This window comes from Cynocephalus volans, chromosome 7 (assembly GCF_027409185.1).
Source record: "Cynocephalus volans isolate mCynVol1 chromosome 7, mCynVol1.pri, whole genome shotgun sequence".
Taxonomy (NCBI): domain Eukaryota; kingdom Metazoa; phylum Chordata; class Mammalia; order Dermoptera; family Cynocephalidae; genus Cynocephalus; species Cynocephalus volans.
This window is the reverse complement of record NC_084466.1, coordinates 134,192,713-134,211,158: the sequence shown is the minus strand read 5'-3', so window position 1 is coordinate 134,211,158 and position 18,446 is coordinate 134,192,713. Positions and strand designations below refer to the sequence as shown.

Below are 18,446 nucleotides of genomic sequence, written 5' to 3'. Positions count from 1 at the left end.
AAGCGGGGGCGGGCTCAACGTGCTACTTCCGCTACTGAGTTGAGTCCTAATGGGCCTGGCCCGAGATGTGGAGACCGGAAGCGGAAGAGCGGGTCTTGGAGCCGTAGCCAATAGACGCGGAAGGCTGAATCTCTGTGGCTGTAGAACGTCTGCGGGGAGGGGCCTTCTTCCGGTCGGGCCGAGGGGCGGCTGTGTACGTTGAAGGACACCGTCTGCGGAATTTGTGGCTTTGGCCAGGTGGGTGAGGGGGGCACCCCGGGTTCGGGCCTCGCGCCTTCGCTTTGTGTGGCCGGCCTAGAACCTGAGCGTTTCTGGAGCACCGCGGAGTCTTCGTGTTGGCGGGCGAGAACGGTGGGGAGTGGGAAAGGAGCTAGAGAAAACGAAGGTCGGGGCCTGAGGGGACGGACAGTGGCTGGGAAGCCTCGGGGCGAGGCGGGTAGGCGCATCCAGAGACCCCCACGGTTCCCAAAGACCCTTAGATTGCATTATCTAGTGGAGAAAAGTGAGTCCCCCGAGGTCACCAGTGACGTAGTTTTTATTGGACGAGGACTCGTGCTCTGTCCCCATTTCTGGCCTAATTCACCTCTTCTCGTCTGTATGCCCGTAGTTGTTTGTCTCCTCTAAGCTGTGCTCAGGAAGCTGGCCAGCCCGCCTCCTTTAGCTGCGCTGCAGCCTTTGTCAAAACGAGAGTGAGTGTGGCCGGGCCCCTGCAGATCTCCAGGCCTGTAGTAAGCGGGTTAGATTTCAGTCTCTATATGATCAGCGGGAAGGCCTTTCCTAGGAGGTAGCCAGAACAGAGAGCTATAAACTCCTTGAAGTACAAAAGGCTGCTTCTGGTAGCTGAGCGGCTCTCGTCTTTGCCTTTACCTCGTGATCTCACCATTTCAGGTAGGTACCCCGTCAGACAGGAGCATAGCAGTATCGAGAGAGAAAGTGGCAAGGACAACTGGTCGCTTTGGGCCTTTAATGAAATGCCCATTTCACTGGTGGAGAGAGGCATGGAGGGATTTGTATATTTAATTGCAGATAGCGGCTCAATTAGAAACAAAAGCGAAGGCCTTATTAAGCCCTTAGACTTTTCTACACGCTATTATTTAACAACATTAAATCACGATTATGTATCTTCGGTGATTTTTCACCTTCATTAATATGTCTTTCTAACCTTAAGCGTGACTTTATTTCAGTTCAGTTATTCCACAAAGGGCACTCTAACATAAGGGTTCCTGATCTTTACCTTAAAGTAACCTGCAGTTGGTTGAAGGATGCAGACCCAAATGTTTTCAGGCTTACTCTCAGCAACACCCTCACTTCTTGCCGCCCCCCACCCCCACCCCATCTCAGCCTCTTAAGAGTTGTCCTCCTTTATAGGAGCTGAAAAATTTATGCCCTTCCTTGCAGTCAGAATTGGTCTTCTGTGGAATATCACAAACTTCAGCCTTCCTCCCATATTGTGTAATTTAGAGGGAAATTTAAAGCACCATAATGTTGTTTTAGTTAGACACCACATCCTTCTAAAGAGTTTTGTTAGATGAAAAGTAGTGGAGGTTATCAGTTAATGATTTGACTAAGTTAAGCTCATGTTTTCTGTAGGGTTTCTCTTAGAAACCTACTTCATACCATAAGGAATGAATACAAAAATGTATTATGAAATGAATGGGGGGAAAAAGTATGCCATCAGTAAGTTTAGTAAAATTAGACAGTTGATATAAAAGCTACATCATAAAGGTTTCTTTTAATGGAAATTTTCCTACCTGGGCTAGCCTGGCCAAGGTCTCTGAAGGGACCTAAGGAAGTTTGGATTTCTTTTATTGTTCCAGGAACCTTCTTGAAACTGTTCAAAATTAAGGTCATTTGTCTCAAATTTTCATTGCCAATTCTTTGCACATGAATGCCTCTGAAACCCTTTGAATGGTAAATGGGGAGTGCCAGTTTCCGTAGCAACAACTCCCTCACAGATCTTTCCCTCTTCCATTTCATCAAGAGCCAGCTGAATCACTGCCACTGCCTAACAATCTCGACCGGACCTCGACCGGCTCGTCTGTGTTGCCAATCGACTCGGCGTGGCGTCGGTCGTGGTAGATAGGCGGTCATACATACGAATTTTCAACTCTTCTGGTGACCTTTTAAATTTGTCTTAGCTATTTTTCATTATGAAAGAAAAACCTGTCTTTGTAAAATACACAGGTTCTGTAGATTTAATCCCTCTTAAAAGTTTGCTATACTTCCAGGGTTTTTTCCTATACCATTACAGTTTGGTGTTCTGTTTCCATTACTGCAGTGTTTTTCAAACTTTAGCATGCATCAGAATTTACCTAAAGGACTTATTAGAACAGATTACTGGGCCCCCAGAGTTTCTGATTCAATAAGCTGTGTAGGCCTTGAGATTCTGCATTTCTAACAAATTTCCAGTGATGCTGATGCTGCTGACCAGACTTCGAGAACCACTGATGTGCTCTCTAATATACAGAGATGGGATTTTTTTATGTTTAACAATTCTTGGGGACATCTTTTCCATGTCAGTACACAAGGATCTGTGCAGATTGTATTTATTTCCTCCAATGGAAACCATCACTTATTTGTCTCCTATAGATGGACTTTTAGTTTTTTCAATTTTTTACTATCATAAGCAGTATTTCCTTGAACCATATAGCACACTCCCACTTTGTGATATTTCTACAAGGATAAATTCCTAGAAAAAAAGTGAACCGGCTAAAGAGTATACTCATTTTATAATTTGGTCGATACTGCCAAATTTTACTTTAGCAAGCAAGAGAGAGAGAATGCTTCTTTTCCCACATTCATACTGAAACTGCTTATTATTATAATTTTATCTTTGCCAGTTGGATGGTTAAATATTGGCCTCATTTTACATTTCTTTGATCGTGAGGTTGATTTCTGTTTTATGTTTTGCCTTTTTGTTTTTGGCATTCTTTTCTTTATATTTTCCTTCCCTAAGATGATTAAAATACTTGCACATATTTTCGACCAGGCCTTTTTGGTTCACTATTTACATTTGAGTCTTTTATCTATTTTGTTAAAAGGAGTAAGGATTCAAGCTTCCCCACCAGCAGTGGCTAGTATCAACTCTGTTTAGTAAATGATCCTTCTCCTCCTCCCACCCCATGGAGGTCCTAAATTATTTATGACAAGAAAAACTGTAAAAGTAGGGGTTGTGAGTTGAGCTGTTTTGTTGGTGAACACCCCTCTGAGAAAGATTAGAAGCTCTTAATTTTAACTAGTCTTAATTCAGTGTACAATGTACAATAGTGTGTACAGAGCCAGGAATGAAAACATTAAGCTATATTGGGTCAGAGGGTAAACTTAGTGACTACTGTGTTCTCTTCTTATGCTGAGTGATTTGACATTCTGAAGTGTTTATGAAATAGCAACCAAAGTAAAGTCCTATTTTCAAAAGCTTATTAGCAAGGCATTTTCTACCTCTTTGTTATTGCTGTGTTAGGCAAGACATAGGTAAAACTTTACAATATTTATATGCAGTGACTGAGTTTTTAAACTAAAAAAACTTACTTTCTTTTAAATTGCATCCAAACCAATTTATTGTTGCTTTCTTTTTTTAAAAGATTGAAATCATGGCAGGTGCAGAAAATGATGCCCAATTCCAGTTCACTGGTATTAAAAAATATTTCAACTCTTACACTCTCACAGGTAGAATGAACGTAAGTATTAATGATACCTGTAAGCAATTATATTTTAGAATAATGTAGATGTGACAAACTACTAGTTATTTACTTTTTTCTTTTTCAGTGTGTACTGGCCACATATGGAAGCATTGCTTTGATATTCTTATACTTCAAGTTAAGGTCTAAAAAAACTCCAGCTGTGAAAGCAACATAAATGGTAAATTGACATTTAAAAGTTTATATAACTTAGCCATTTTGACATTAGGTTCCCCCTGACACACACACTGTAAAAGTGAACTGTTGCCATTTTGCAAAATTAATGTATAAAAGAAAAATAAAATATTGCCCATATCTCATTACCCTGACAATTTTTGTTAACATTTTGGTTTAGCTCTTTTTTATATATATTTTATTTGGTTTCCAGTGGGTATGGTCATGTCTGTAATTTTGTCTAACAAGTATATTTTCTTTGTAATTTGAATGCACAAATGCTTGTAGACATTAACTATTTATATCACAGAAAAAATCTGTCTCCCATTAGAATTTTTTTTTTGAGGGGGAGTTTTCTGGTAGACTGGAAAACCTGCTAGGCAAATTCAAAAAGAGCTATAATACTAGAATTTTTTTAAATATAACATTAAACGAATGCTTTTGAGCAGGAAATATTGTCTATACCTATGATTGTCTTCTTAGGTTAAAATCCTTTCCCAAAGGATTGTGGTACACCCAGATGTGTAAGACAGTGTGTCTTTTGCCGCAGCCAATGTGTAATAATACCAATTTCTGATTTTTGCTAATATGATGAATAAAAAAATTTGTGTCTTTTGCTTTTTGGCCTTTGATTGAAGTATCTTTTTCCATTTGTTTACTGTTTGTATTTTTCTTAACATTCTGTTCATGTCCTTAACAATTAGGTGACTTGTATAATAAGCTCTTTATCAGTTAAAGATATTTCTTATTTTTTACTAGTTTGCTAGTTTCAAATTTTAATATAATCAATTCTTTCTTTTCCTTAAATCCCCATAGACTTCATTTTCTTCTTATAGTCCCTCTAACCCCCATTTGCCCGTCCTTAAGTAAGTAGTATCTGTTGTGTTGGCAGTAGATGTGCGGAGAGCCCAAAACCCAGATTTTCATCTAATGTAGCTCTGCTTCACAAATTTTTCTTCTGCTCTTGAGCTTTTCCAATCTCAAAACTATTGACCTTAGGGGACTCTATATCCCAGGATACAGTGGCCCACTGCTCATTCCTGACACACGAGTGATATTTTGACTAATTTTCTAAGTAGTATCCCCATTATTAAAATGGAGATATTGTGTTTCAGATATTAAATAACAGATGCATATCTATTTTCTGCTATTTAAAAGGTTACTTAATACTAGATTAAGTAACATTAAAATGTTACTAGATTTTTCCAATAGTATGCCTGTAAGTTCATACTGAATTGTCAGCTCCTCTGTTAAAGGTGGAGTGTTAGATTAAAAGGTATTAAGCTGAGAGACACTTTTTTTTTTTTTGGCATTATTCTCTCCTTTGAGAATCTGATGAATTTGTGTTCAATTTAGGGGGTTCATGATAGTTCTGTCCTAGTAATTATTGAATGTCTTAAAAGTAGAGTTGAACACATTTGTGTCTGAACTGTTTTTGCTTTGTTTATAGGATTCTAAACTGTACCTCACCTGTTAAGTTCCCATGCCTGGAGAAGCTATTGTCAACTCATCCTGTGATAGTCAATTTGTACAATAAATTATGAACCTGGAAAAGCTGGTTGTCTTTATTTACAAAATATCAAAAATATAAAAACTGTACAAAATGCAACAAAGGCAAAAACTGGCAGTGACTTGGTCTAAATCTTTTAGTTTCCCAAAGCAAGGCTCAGTACTGGAGGTAAGCAACTGAAATGTCTGTCTGACTTCAAGTGTACTAGGTTGTATGTAGCTGTTTTAGCTGAAGTAGAACATGGAAGCTAAGTTTCTTCACCTGATTTAGAGAGTGTTTGGGTGCACTCAGAACTCAACAGGTATAGATTCAGTGAACGTTTTGCACTTCACCTAGAGCTAAAAAGGAATTGTAGTTCACTCTACCCAGTAACATACATTCTAATCATGGGCCAAGAAAAAAATGTTAGTGGGTCATTTAACATAGTACTTGAGTGCCACACAGTAACTACATTATTACAGCAGAAACATACATGCTCATGAAATTCTTCAGCTAAAATTCAAGACATTATTATATTTCTTATTTTGAATCTTGAAGCAGGATGAATTATTGAAATCAACTGATTTTTTTTCTAAGCATAATAAATTAAATTAGCATTTGAACAGAAAATGCATAGTTTCCACACAATCCAAAGCACCATAAATGTCCCCTCAATGAACATAATACCTCTTATTCAACTAACGGAAATTAGTTAAATGTGGTTGCTATAGAAATGTGGAATTGTCCTATTCAGATTTTCCAAGCAGCATACTTCCAGATCCATATAGACAAAAACATTCTTGTAGCTTAAATATTAATCACTGAGGTATTTGCTTTTAGTCTCCCTTTTTCAAACAGTAGCTTCCAAAAGGTCTTTAATACCGATGGTTTATTGCGGACTATAAGCTCCTGCAGCTAGAACCAGGTTTCTTCGAGTAAAATGGAGGTGTACAACTGGTGTTGATTTGGTCATATATGTTCCTAACAATAACTCCTGTGAATTCTCAGGTAAATTTATATGCCCAGTGGCTGTAGTAAAGTCATCAGTCTCTAAATCTTCAAATGCTTTGATAGCATCCCATAAACGGACTGTATTATCCATTGAACCTAAGGGGAAGTCAAAGGAAACTATTAGTTGTATTCACCACACTTAAATTCTGACATTTTTACAAGTATATTTTATGTATTTATTATATATTTCTGGTGAGATATCTAAACCTCATCAACAACTCTTCCTTCTAAAGAAGCATTTCAAGTGGTAGTTTAACTTGAGAAGTCACTATATGAGTAGGGTGACACACAAATCATATGGCTAAAGGAAAATGAAACCTAAAACAGCAGGACTTAATTTTCCAATTGTCAACACTTAGTGTTTCCTTTTAACATACCATTTACCCTTTACCACAAAGCCATTAATAGTCATTTACCTGATGCCAAAATTTCACCATCTCTACTAAACCTAAGTGAACAGACTGTATCAGTGTGGCCTTTTAATTCTCCAACCATCAAACCATGTCCAATATCCCAAAGGAGCACTCTGCCATCTGTTGCTCCTGTAGCCAGGAATCTCCCATTGGGAGAAAATGTCAAGGAATGAATTGGTCCCTAGAAAAGAAGTCCATGGAAAGGATCAAAGTAGGGTTAAGTATATCTAAAAATAAAACAAGGTAGAATTTTAAAGTTTAGTGGTACTTTTGAAATCTGTCACTGGTTAGTTTAAAAAATATTTTTACATTGAAAACAACCTTGTGTGCTGGAATAATGAAGATGTAAAATACCTTGTGTCCAGTGAAGATCCTTACACAGTTACCATTCAGGACATCCCAAAGCCGTACAGTTCTGTCTGCAGAGCCCGTAGCAACATAATTAGAATTTGGATGGAATCTGGTACAATTCACATCAGCAAGATGGCCAGCAAATATCCTTAAAGGCTGATAGTGGTCTGTAGCCCAGAGCCTTTATTTTTAAAGTTATTGAAAGCAAAAGATGATAATTAGTAGGTATCTATGAAATGCCAAAATTCTATCCAAAATAAACAGAAACATCCATGTGAAACATTAGTTTCAAATGGGTCCCCCTTGCTAGTTAACTGAGGGAAAAAGAATGATTGAGACTAAACAACATTCTTAAGGAAGAGTTGAACTGGTAAAAAATTTTAATTCTATAATTCTGTAATTCTCTGTATATACTACCATCACCCCCTTCTCTCTTTCTCCCCTACTCCTAGTCTAAACCATAGAAAAGTATTTTTGCCTAGTTTTGGCCACCACATAATTAGTTTAAAATTTGAGCTACCCCACTCATCCTGAACTTTTAAGGAGATGACAGGGAAACATACACAGTGGCAGTGGAAGACATGGTTAAGCATCTGATTTGGGGGAGGAAAGGGAAGGGGGGGAAGTGTATTAATGAGCTAACTTAAAGCAGGACTCTTTGTATAGACATGATTGCATATATACTCCTGTCCCAAATTCATTTTCAAATAAAGAGCTATAAATGATGTCAAAAAATTGATCCTGAATAATGGAAGTGAAAATGAGTTTGGTTGGAGTTTGTAATTCTGAACATTGAATATTGAATCGACCAGTCATAAGATCACGGTATTCTTACCTAGCTACTCGGTCATGGCCCCCTGACACAAAATAATATCCATATGGAGAAAACTGTGTGTCCCATACTGGATAGTTGTGTCCTTTATATCCCACCAAGCAAGTAAATGTTTGAAGGCTCCACAATCTAACAGTTCCATCTTCTGAAGAGGAAAGCAGATAGTTCCTAAGAGAACAGAAGGTGATATATTTGATTCCCAGAATAACCTCTGGTTACCTGCCCAGTTTCTGTGTACATTTGAATATATTTCATGTAGCTAACTAACATTCTACATCTCACTTTTAATTCATACATGGAATTCACAGTAGATATCAAGAGTTGAAAGTACTAACCAAACTAATGTTAGCCCTAACGCTCTATAGATACTGAGCACCTACTGAATGAGGTTCGATTATAAATAAACTTATTGTCTATTGAAGGAAAACCATAAATCTTTTAAAAAGAAATAACACCAGTAGTAATGAAAAAAGGTACAGTCAAATAAGGTCCACTGAGAAAGTCTTCTAAGAAATGTAATATGTCACATATAACTCAACAATGGTATTGTGAATACAAAATACCCTCCCCACATTTCTACAGAATGTTAGAGATCATGAAAAATAGGCAAATATTTATACACATAAGAGTGATACTCTGGAACCATATGGCTATAAGGAAGTAAAACCTAAAACAGCAATTTCAAATTTCCTTTTTAGTATTCTCTTAGTGCTTTTGATATAGAAAGATAAATCCTCAACTGATAACTAATATGCCACAAATATCAGGAATGTGTCTTAAATTTGATAAAGTAGCCACAAGACACAATGGGGGGACCCAAAAAAGCAATTCAACCCCTATCAGGGTTATATAAAAGTAAAGCTAATTTTAAAACCAGTAAACCCTGAAGTTGTACATCTTGATTCTATAAATTCAGCTATCAAGTTGCTATTTTATACACCAGTGCCCCAAGATGAATTAGCAAATGACAAGATTCTAAAAGATAATAAATAATAAGCAACCACAGACTTTCTAACAGAATTTACCCAGTATTTGCATGTTTCCACTAGTTAACTTTTATATAATCTCAACATAATACAGCAGTATTTAATTTTTATTGTTTGTAGTTTACCTATCTGGACTGAAGCTGGCTCCATAGACAGGCCCACTGTGACCATACAAAATCTTCAACTCACTTGCTGTTTTCTCATCCATGATTCTTTCTAAGACATCATCCGATTCTTTGTCTATGAGGCTAAGATCTGAAATGGTCCAGATATATTGATTTTTTTTTAAAGTACATTCATCAAAACATTTTAAGGCAATCACATCACAGTTCAGGAGAGGAACTAACACTTGAATATTTCCTCCTATATAACAACCACTGTGCTAATGCCTCTAAATTAGACAATATCACCCCAGTGTACAGGAGAGGAAACTGAGGTACAGAACAGTTGTTAATTTGCTAGAGTGCACACAGCTACTCAATGTTGAAACCAGGACTGAAACTCAAGTTTGTCTACTAAACCACAATGTTTCACAAAAATGAAAACTATAGAAATATTAAAATAATTTAAGATGTATTGTTTTGTTTAAATAACATAGTTAGGAAAAAAACTTTCTTTAAAATGAAATCCTAGGGCTGGCTGGTTAGCTCAGTTGGTTAGAACATGGTGTTATAACACCGATGTCAAGAGTTCGGATACCCATACCAGCCAGCTACCAAAATAAATAAATAAAAAGAACTCATATAGGCTGGACAGTTAGCTCAATTGTTTAGAGCACAGCCTTACAACACAAAGATCATGTGTTCAGATCCCTGTACAGGCCAGCTGCCAAAAAAAATTAAAAAATAAAAAATGAAATCCTGACCTTATTCTTTTTTAGCGATTTTTATAGCTAAAACAAAGTGCTCTCCCACTAAGGTTTTTTTAAATTTACAAGCAAACAATCATAAAATGCTGGATTTTTAACTTTACAGAGTTTTCTAGCCTAATCTCCTCATTCTATAGATAAGAAAACTGAGGCCCAGAGAAATTAAACCAGTCTAGCACCCCAGCCTCCTGATTGCCACTCCAGTGCTTTTCACTGTTGGGAATGTCAGCATCTTGGGTTGAAGCGAAATCAAGTGAATTTCTTCAAAGATCACAACCTCCTGTGTATATTCCATGGAATCAAGATTGATGTAGACTAATGAGTTTACATCCTGACAGGTCATCTCAGTTACCTGATGCTTGTTTGACACTACGAAGTTTTTTGGGTGTCACAGACCACACTCTGACAGTTGAATCTGCAAAACCTCCAGCAATCAGACTAGAGTCATCGGTAACATCCACTGCAGTGAGACCCTGCCAATAAAAAAAGTATTGTACTAAATAATACTGTTTTCAAGGGGAAAATATTATAATCACATCTTAGAGAATATATAACAATGGCTATTTTTCTCATTAAAAGATCATTTGAGATTTCATTCTCCTGTAAAACCCATTGTCTGAAAGCACTTACTTGGAGAACATGTTATCACTTACCCCTTTTTTGCCCTCCATATTTGGAGTACATGATAGGAAGCATATGTTAATCATTTTTGCACTTCACTAAATACGAGTATATCCTCAGCAGCCTATTATAAGGAGTCTATAAAGACATTTAGCATTCTTAATAAAAAATATTAAATTTACGTAAGTACTTAACCACATTCAACAGAGATGAACCACAGTTTCCTTCTCCTCAAAGGATAGCACAATTCTGACCAGTGAAATAAGGGTCAAATATAAGCAAGATTCTGGTACCTACAAATTGCTAAAGGTCTTTTAAATATTGCCTTCTATCTATTCTGTGCAGCATCCAATTCTCCTTTCCTAACTGCTGTCCTTAAATTATATCAAGAGTTTAAGTAACAAAATTCCATTTTAGCTGACCCATTTAAGTTCCTCTTAATGGTAAATCACCATTTTACATGACTCTCCAGGAAGAAATTGTCCAGTTATTTTACCAACCTGGTAAGCATTGAGGAATGTATAGAAACAAATGGAGGGTAAGCAGTCTGGCCCAAGGCGCACTCGTTTGGTGGTTTCTTTCATATTCATTATCTTATCCAACTTATCTGAATCCTTCAATTCAGGAAGAGGGATTCTGTGAAAGAAAAACAGACTGAAAATTACCCTTTGAATATTAGCAAATTTGATAACATATTGTCTTACACCTCCACACAAGTTTTTTTCCTCACCTGTTTTGAGGTGGAGCATTGGGATCTTGTTTTTTGCTTTTTGATCCTATACTATCTTTTCTAGGCTTCTTCTTTTTAGGTTTTCCTTCTTCATTTTCTCCTTCTTCATCCTCATCATCCAAAGGCACCTCAATTTCTGGTTCTTTTAATAAACCAAAAAATACCTACAAGAGCCAATATTTTTTAAATTAACTTTTTGTTCATTAATACGCCCTTTTCACATCTTGATAAAATGAATCACAGTAATTTATATACCCTGAAGCAGGGTTCTGTACTTGTCTACCCAATAGCCATTCTCCCCTTTTTCCTTACTAACAGAACCCTGATTTTATTGGAGCTGCAATGTGCTTGGTTAAATCATTTCTGTTCTTAGGCTCCCTTGTAGCTAGGAATGGCCATATAATGTAATTCTGGCCAACAGATGTACAGAGAAATACACTAGATATGGTTTTAGGAAAAAAAATACTGTTTTCCTGAAAAAAGGGAGAGACTAAGCAGGGGTATGCTTTTTATCCTCCCTTTCTTCCTTCCTGGAATGCAGCTGCTGCAATAGCTGTTTATGAGCACAAAGAAGAAAGCCACATTCTAAAGATGGTGGACTAGAAACGAGAAGGAGCCAGGGACATTGATGGCATCATGGAGCCCTCATGCCAGCCCTGGAGGGTCTTCCTCTGAAATTCATTTTATATGAGAAAAACCCCTTACTGGTTTCAGCTACTGTAGTCAGGGTTCTGTTAAACACAGCCACTCCCAATACATCATACATCATCCTTAGAATATGAAATTTTATAAACATTTCCCAAGTGTAAAATTAGTCCCAAGCTAGCTACAAGAAAAATGTGTAAATTATGTAGATGGAAATGCTACAATTTTTCAGAATCTGCATTATATAGTTCTTAGGTTTATTCCCATACCTTTGATTTGTTTGCCTCTCGTTTAGCCTCTCCTGCCAAACTTCCCACCATCGCATCTATCTGTTGCTTACTACGCGGCATCCCATCAAAGATGTCAATGTAGAGGTGCTCCTGAACTATGTTCCATATCTGATTGTTCTGTTTCTCCTGAAGATGCCTCTTCAAGAGTTGATACGAGTCACGGGAAATACGCAGAACAAATTTACTTGTTCGAAAATCCAACATGGTCTCATTCCCTTTCATGTGTTCCTTTTTGGTAAGACTAGATAATACTCGTAGGTCATCCTGGTAATAACATTCCTGATCTCCATGGAACCTGTTTCAGTGATTTTAAAAAGTCATTTTTCAATGTAATCATTAAGGGATCCGCCTCTCCCCCATATATTTATAAACCAACCCAGAATATTTTCAGTGTAGTTATCTGAATAATCCTGAACTAAGTTGTAGGATCAGAAGTAACTCATTTCAAAATGATTATAATTCCATTTATGAATTAATCCTAAAAATGACCAATTTAATTCTCTAATGAAATGTATCATAAACATTTTAAGAGAAGAATTTGAAATAAATATCATAAGTGAATGAATGAAAGATATCCACCATTGGTAAACGGTTTCTTTTGAACGCTATCATTCAAATGAAATGGAAGACATTTGAAAATGTTAGACCCTTGCTTTACTAAATTTTATTTTTCTCAAAACTTACTTTTTAAAACTTTTGATTATGGAAAATTTCAAACATATAAAAAGTAGAAAATAGTATAGTGAACTCAATGTACCTATCACTCAGCATCTCAACAATAATCAATAAAATCCATCTTTTTAAATTATTTCCTATGTTCTCAGTATCAGACATAGTATTAAAATCAATACTTTAATACTATCACTAAAGAACAAACAAATATTGATATCAATGAGTACTTCTACTTACTCACTATTACCAAAGGCAATTAAATAAAGCCTTCAGCCTTCGTGACAATTAGCTAATTTAAATGTACTTTTGTTTCTACAATCTTAACTTTCCTAAGAAAGTAAAATCAATGATCATATATATTTGGCACTCCTAAGAGCAGCAATCAATGCAGATTGATTTTTAGAAAACCATGACTAAACATAAGATATTAGGGCTCCTGCTCTAACAGACACGTAGCCAACAAATTCTTAAATTGTTACTTGTGTTACACCATTATGACTCATCAATGCAGAACTAAGGATTTCTGTCTAGGATTTAATTAAATTAGAAATCTTGGCCTATTGGTGTTTATATCATCTGGGGATGGGGTCCTCAGTCTGGCAAGGGCTGAGACTGTTCATAACAGGGAGACAGAGAATCCTCTATGATATTCTACCTTCCTTTGTGAAGAGATGGCTATACCATGAGACTGGAAGAGCAAGAGGTTTTTTGATGACAGTACTATAAAAGAAATTAGCTTCTAAAGTAGAAGTTCTGTCATCGTCAGCCTTTCTTAATTTTTTTTTTCAAAAACACTCAGCTACAGAATATTTTGCTTTACATACCTTCTGTTAGGCATCCTAGAGTAATGAATAAATGTAACGGCATAGAAGTCCTGAGTGCCAAGTTCTACTGTTCCTCTATCACTACTGTGTTATCTGACAAATCTTGGCTTCAGGCTCTATTTGCTTGTATTAAAAGAGCTCTCGTTCTAACAGTTAAGCAATGCCTCCTTCCTAAACACTCCTTTCCCTCAGCTTCTACAACTCAACACTCGGGGTTTTCATCCTGTTTTTCTAACTTCTTTTATATTTCTTCTTCTTGGCCATTAAATGTTGGAGCTCCTCAAGGCTCAAGCCTAGCCCTTTTATTGACTTATTTCATACTCTCTCCCAGATGAGTTCATCCACATCTATCAATATCACACAAAACTCCAATTTATGGCTCCACTCCCCACCTCTACTCTGAACTCTTACATATCATCCACCTATCAACATGACATTTCTTAAACAAGTCAAAGGCATATTCAAATCTGAACTCAAGATTATTACATGGCCTGACAAACTGAATCCTCTTCCAAGGTTTTCTATGTCGGTGAGGGGTACCCCTATCCAGCTGGAGGGACCAGAAACCTGGGGATATTGATACCTACATCTCCCTCACTTCCATATCCAATCCATCAAGTGTCTGGCCAATCTGTCTACTTCTCTTCAACTCCATGACCACAACCTACTCCAGTGTTTCTCAACAGGGGTGCTACTGGCATTTTGGGCAGGCCGATTCTTTGCTAAGTAAGACTACCTGCACATATTAGAATACCCTGCTTCACCCCCCAATTGTTATGACAATCAAAAACATCACATTTTCAAATGGCCTCAGGAAAGGAGCAATATCACCCCCAGTTAAGAACCACTGCAATAACCTCCAAAACTGGTCAACCTACAGTCAATCTATCCCCCCACCATCTGTTTTTCCTACATGTAAACGTCCTTTCAAAATGCCTATCTAATAGTGACATGGTCCTTCAACAACTTCTGTAGCAGAGAAACCTCCCTGTTCCCAAATATCCATTTTTCCTCCATAATAGAACACTGGAATATTAGCTGAGCACATTGACACTTAGGTAAAGACCACACTTCCTACCTCCTTTGTAGCTAGGTGCGGCCACTGACTGATAAAATATAAAAGGAAGTGTGCAGCATCTAGGAAGGACACATGCCCTCCCTGCTGACTAGAACACTGTTGTGACTGCTTAGAGCTAGAGAGCTGTCTTGTGCCACACAGTGCAGTGCAACCTGCCTGACAAGAATGATGGAGCAACAAGACTGAGGGAGCCTGGGTCCCTGATAATCAAGGACCCACCACACCAGTTCTACATTTCCTACCTTTATGAAAGAGAGAAATTAACTTTTATTATATTTAAGCCTCTGTTGTTCAGGTTTTCAGTTACTCCGAGACTAATCTAGTCCTAATACAGCTTCCTATCGCTCTTAGAATAAAGGTAAAAATAAACTTCTATTTATGACATCGTTTGAGTTTTCAGTGACTCTCAGCCAAATCTAATCCTACCTAATATAACTCCCTACTGCTCTTAGGATAAACAAAGACCCTCAACATGGCCCAAGAACCTGCCTGTTGTTCCAGCCCCTAATGATTCCCAGCTTCATGCTGTACTGCACCCTACCCCATTCTCTCTGCTCCAGCTACACCGGCCGCCTTTCAGTCTCTGTAACTACCATGACCCCTTATACTACAGAACTTTCACACATGCTTTTCCCTCCTCTTTTCTTCTGGTTAACTCCTACCCAATCTTCAGTACTCACCCCAAGCATCACTTCCTCTGGGAGCCTTCCCTGACTTCTCCAACTAGATTAAACCCCCCATTTTAAGTTCTTATAGTGCCAGGTATCTTGCCTTCACAAAGTACTTTTCGAGTTGCAGTCTTACATTTGTGTGGTTACAGATGTGTACATATATATACACACATACACACACACATACACACACACACGAGGGTACTTCAAAAAGTTCATGAAAGATCATATTATCTTTTAGTTCTATTTCCCCACAAAATTTTTGAAGGACCTTCGTGTATATGTAAGTGTATATACACACACATATATACATACTATGTGTGTATATATATATATGTAAAAAGTCACATACTTCTCAAAGAATGATTTTGCTTCATTCTCATGTTGATTGTAGACTAGCTCCAAGTACATATGTACAAACAAAGGATAAAAAAGTTGAGATAACTCTGCCCTATGGCAGTCCAGGGAACATTCAATGAAGTGTTTCAGTCCACTATAGTATTCTTCATACATTGTGGGATCTCCTTGTTGGTTGTAGGCCGACAACACGGCACTGACATCTGGCTGGTCTTCCACAGCTACACTTCCAACTGTTCAAAAAATAAAAAACAACTTTTAAGAAAAATGACTTGATATGTACCATGTGACTACGGCTGTTTTGCTAAGACCCAAAGGTAAGTCATTTCTCAAATGTTTGTCCCTTTCCTCTCAACCTCTCTTCCCCCAACACAATCACATAACCTTTTAATGGGACTTTTCATTTGTTTCAGTCACCCAGGCCAAAACCCCTTCAGCATGTCCACAACTTAAAATAAAATTTCCAAATCAATAAACAAAAGATTCAATATTTTTCCTGGAACTACGTTATTTTAAAGATTGTATGTGCAAATCAAACAACTATATTAATCTTCTCTCAAGTCTCAGAGTGAATGGCACCAACCACAACCAAGCCATGCCCTAGAGTAATGTTCCCAGCTCTCTGAGCTACCTAAGTACTTTGTAACATTCCTGTAACATATCCTATCCTGTGTTACCTTCATGCACGTACATGTATTACCTTTTATAAAATGTAAGCTTCTTAAGAGTGGGAAGGACCATGCCTTATTTACAGTCCCTAAAGATAACTGACTCGATTCCATTATCACCATTTCCATTATCACCATTTCAAGGCAGAAAACATGAGTATTTATTTCTAATATAGCAATACCAATGATACATCTGTCAATCAAATCAGTTCAGTTGCAGGAAATTTTTGTAAGTTGCAATTATAATACAGTTATGCTCTTTATTGCACAAATGTTATAATTTTTTAGTTACTCTGGTGGTCTCTTTTCCTCCTTACTGGTTTCTCAGTTATGATCTAAAAATTGGTCAAGTTTCTGAAGAGATGAGAGATTACAGCAAAATAACCGACAATATAATTCATCTTACAGTTCATTCACAATCTTTTTTGTGCATTTCTATTTATGGATTACAATGCTATGTATTCATACTTCACTTCTGGCAATGAAGCAAAGATTAGGCCTCATACATATAGATTAATTTGGCTAGAGGCTCTGCACTGGATAATTTAATTCAATAAACATCTATTGTCGGCTCAGGATCACCTTTGAGACCTCATACTATGTATAAGTTTTACTGCATGAACTTTGTGCCAACAGTTGCTGGGAGAAGGTCAGGGGGGCCCTCAGGTGTCAGGGATGGATGCAGAGGTGAAACATATCAGTACCAGGCATTTTACATATATTATATTTGAGCTTCATAATAACCCATTTAATAGAAAAAACTCAACCTGAAGAATGACTTAATCAGTATCACACAAGTAAAGGTAGCACAGACAAAAAGTTCTGTCCAATGCCTATTCCTAAACGTATGGTTCTCAAACTGTATTGATATATGATGCCATATATCAATATCCCTTAGAAGTTCTTATTCAGAAACGTAGATTCCCAGATTCCACCTCTCATGGATCTAATTCACTAAGTCTGAATTGATGCCCAGGAATTTGCATCCTCCAAGAGTTAACACTGGTGGCACTTATCCCATATTTTGAGAAATACTGGCTACATACACTATGTTCCATTGCTCCCTGGATGTGTGCTCCAAAGCAAGTAACTTGGCATTTCTCAAGAAGTCTGTTTTCTCATCTCTAAAATAAAGGTAATGTCTACCTTATGGTGGAACTGTGATAATTAAGATGTATAAAGTACTTATTATGTTGAATGGAACTATACAAATATCCTTAATGTTAATGCAGACCTGCCCGAAGCTCAAAAGCCCAAAAGAGAGGAAAGGGACCAAAAGCCTGAAGGTCCCACCCTCCCCATATATCCCTCTGCTCAACAGCTCTTCTCAGCCTCTCGCTGGAACTGACAGCTCGGGAGAGGGTTTGACTGCGCAGCCGGCGCACTAGAGAAAGGGGCGGGCATGTGGCCCTAGAGGCGGGCCCAGGAAATTCAAAACAAGCCCGCAGAGGTGCAGGCCTGCTAGCCCTTGCCTTCCCGGCTCGCTCTTCCTTGGGGCCGGCCCTGCCTCCCCGGGACCCCGCGGCTCACCTTTCCCGGGAGCCGCAGGACCCGAGGCTGAGCCCGAGACGGCCGTGGCCCCCGAAGCGCCGGTGCCCGAAGGATCAGGGGCCGCAGGGCCAGGGGCCGAGGCGGTGACCCGGCTGAGAAGAGCGCTAGCCGCCTCAGCGCCGGTGCCGTCCACCTCTCCCGGGGCTCCGGAGCCCGCCACTGTCTCCTCCAACAGCCGGGCCTCACGGCGCAGCGCCTCTTCGGCCTCGCGCAGGTTGCTCTGCCGTAGAAACTGCAGCACGGCCAGCAGAGTCTGTCGGTCGTGGGGAGCGCCAGCCTCCGGTGCAGCGGCGGGCACCTGGGCCGCCCCCGCCGTGGCAGCGGCGGAGACAGCCACTGCGGGTTTGGGTGTCCCGCCATCCCCGCCGGCCGACGAAGATGCCGCAACGTTACCACCGCTGCCGTTGGGGCCGTTGTTGGTTGTGCCGCCACCACACTCGCCTGCGCCGTCCCCCGCCTGCGGAGGTAGCAGCGTTGGTGGTCCCTCAGGTTCTAGCTTGACCACCACCTCCGTCTGCTCCTCCGCCAGCGCCGCCAT

At 38.7% G+C, this 18,446-nt stretch overlaps 2 protein-coding genes and 1 non-coding gene across 4 annotated transcripts; 1 reads left to right on the top strand and 2 right to left on the bottom strand.

Moving 5' to 3' along the window:
• Positions 1 to 133: 133 nt before the first annotated feature.
• ATP5MK (ATP synthase membrane subunit k) lies at positions 134 to 5,405 on the top strand. Of its 2 annotated transcripts, XR_010024082.1 has the most exons (5): positions 134 to 237; positions 3,582 to 3,677; positions 3,766 to 3,858; positions 4,335 to 4,408; positions 5,302 to 5,405. XR_010024082.1 is itself a non-coding variant. In XM_063103157.1 (4 exons), the coding sequence occupies exons 2-3, from the start codon at positions 3,591 to 3,593 to the stop codon at positions 3,853 to 3,855; spliced, it is 177 nt and encodes a 58-aa protein (XP_062959227.1). In that variant the 5' UTR covers positions 134 to 237; positions 3,582 to 3,590; the 3' UTR covers positions 3,856 to 3,858; positions 5,302 to 5,405. The 2 variants fall into 2 exon arrangements, 1 of the variants encoding a protein (XP_062959227.1); XM_063103157.1 differs by lacking the exon at positions 4,335 to 4,408.
• On the bottom strand, positions 4,199 to 4,258 carry LOC134382856 (U7 small nuclear RNA). Its single transcript, XR_010024118.1, has one exon. It is a non-coding gene; the product is annotated as a U7 small nuclear RNA (small nuclear RNA).
• On the bottom strand, positions 5,399 to 18,446 carry TAF5 (TATA-box binding protein associated factor 5). The gene is made up of 11 exons (XM_063102085.1): positions 17,888 to 18,446; positions 15,685 to 15,922; positions 12,067 to 12,382; positions 11,153 to 11,316; positions 10,923 to 11,058; positions 10,154 to 10,274; positions 9,059 to 9,188; positions 7,951 to 8,115; positions 7,119 to 7,296; positions 6,768 to 6,945; positions 5,399 to 6,447 (listed from the first exon to the last, which is right to left on the bottom strand). Exons 1-11 carry the CDS (start codon positions 18,444 to 18,446, stop codon positions 6,230 to 6,232), a joined length of 2,403 nt encoding a protein of 800 aa, XP_062958155.1. The 3' UTR covers positions 5,399 to 6,229.

What these genes read in the sequence shown, in the direction of transcription:
- ATP5MK (XM_063103157.1), top strand. Translation starts at nt 3,591, where the DNA reads ATGGCAGGTGCAGAAAATGATGCCCAATTCCAGTTCACTGGTATTAAA. An exon ending in CTCTCACAGGTAGAATGAAC is followed by an intron (nt 3,678 to 3,765) that starts GTAAGTATTAAT and finishes TTTCTTTTTCAG; the next exon opens with TGTGTACTGGCCACATATGG.
- TAF5 (XM_063102085.1), bottom strand. Translation starts at nt 18,446, where the DNA reads ATGGCGGCGCTGGCGGAGGAGCAGACGGAGGTGGTGGTCAAGCTAGAA. An exon ending in AATGCTCCACCTCAAAACAG is followed by an intron (nt 11,059 to 11,152) that starts GTGAGGAAAAAA and finishes TTTCTTTCACAG; the next exon opens with AATCCCTCTTCCTGAATTGA. An exon ending in CATTCCTCAATGCTTACCAG is followed by an intron (nt 10,275 to 10,922) that starts GTTGGTAAAATA and finishes TTTTATTGGCAG; the next exon opens with GGTCTCACTGCAGTGGATGT.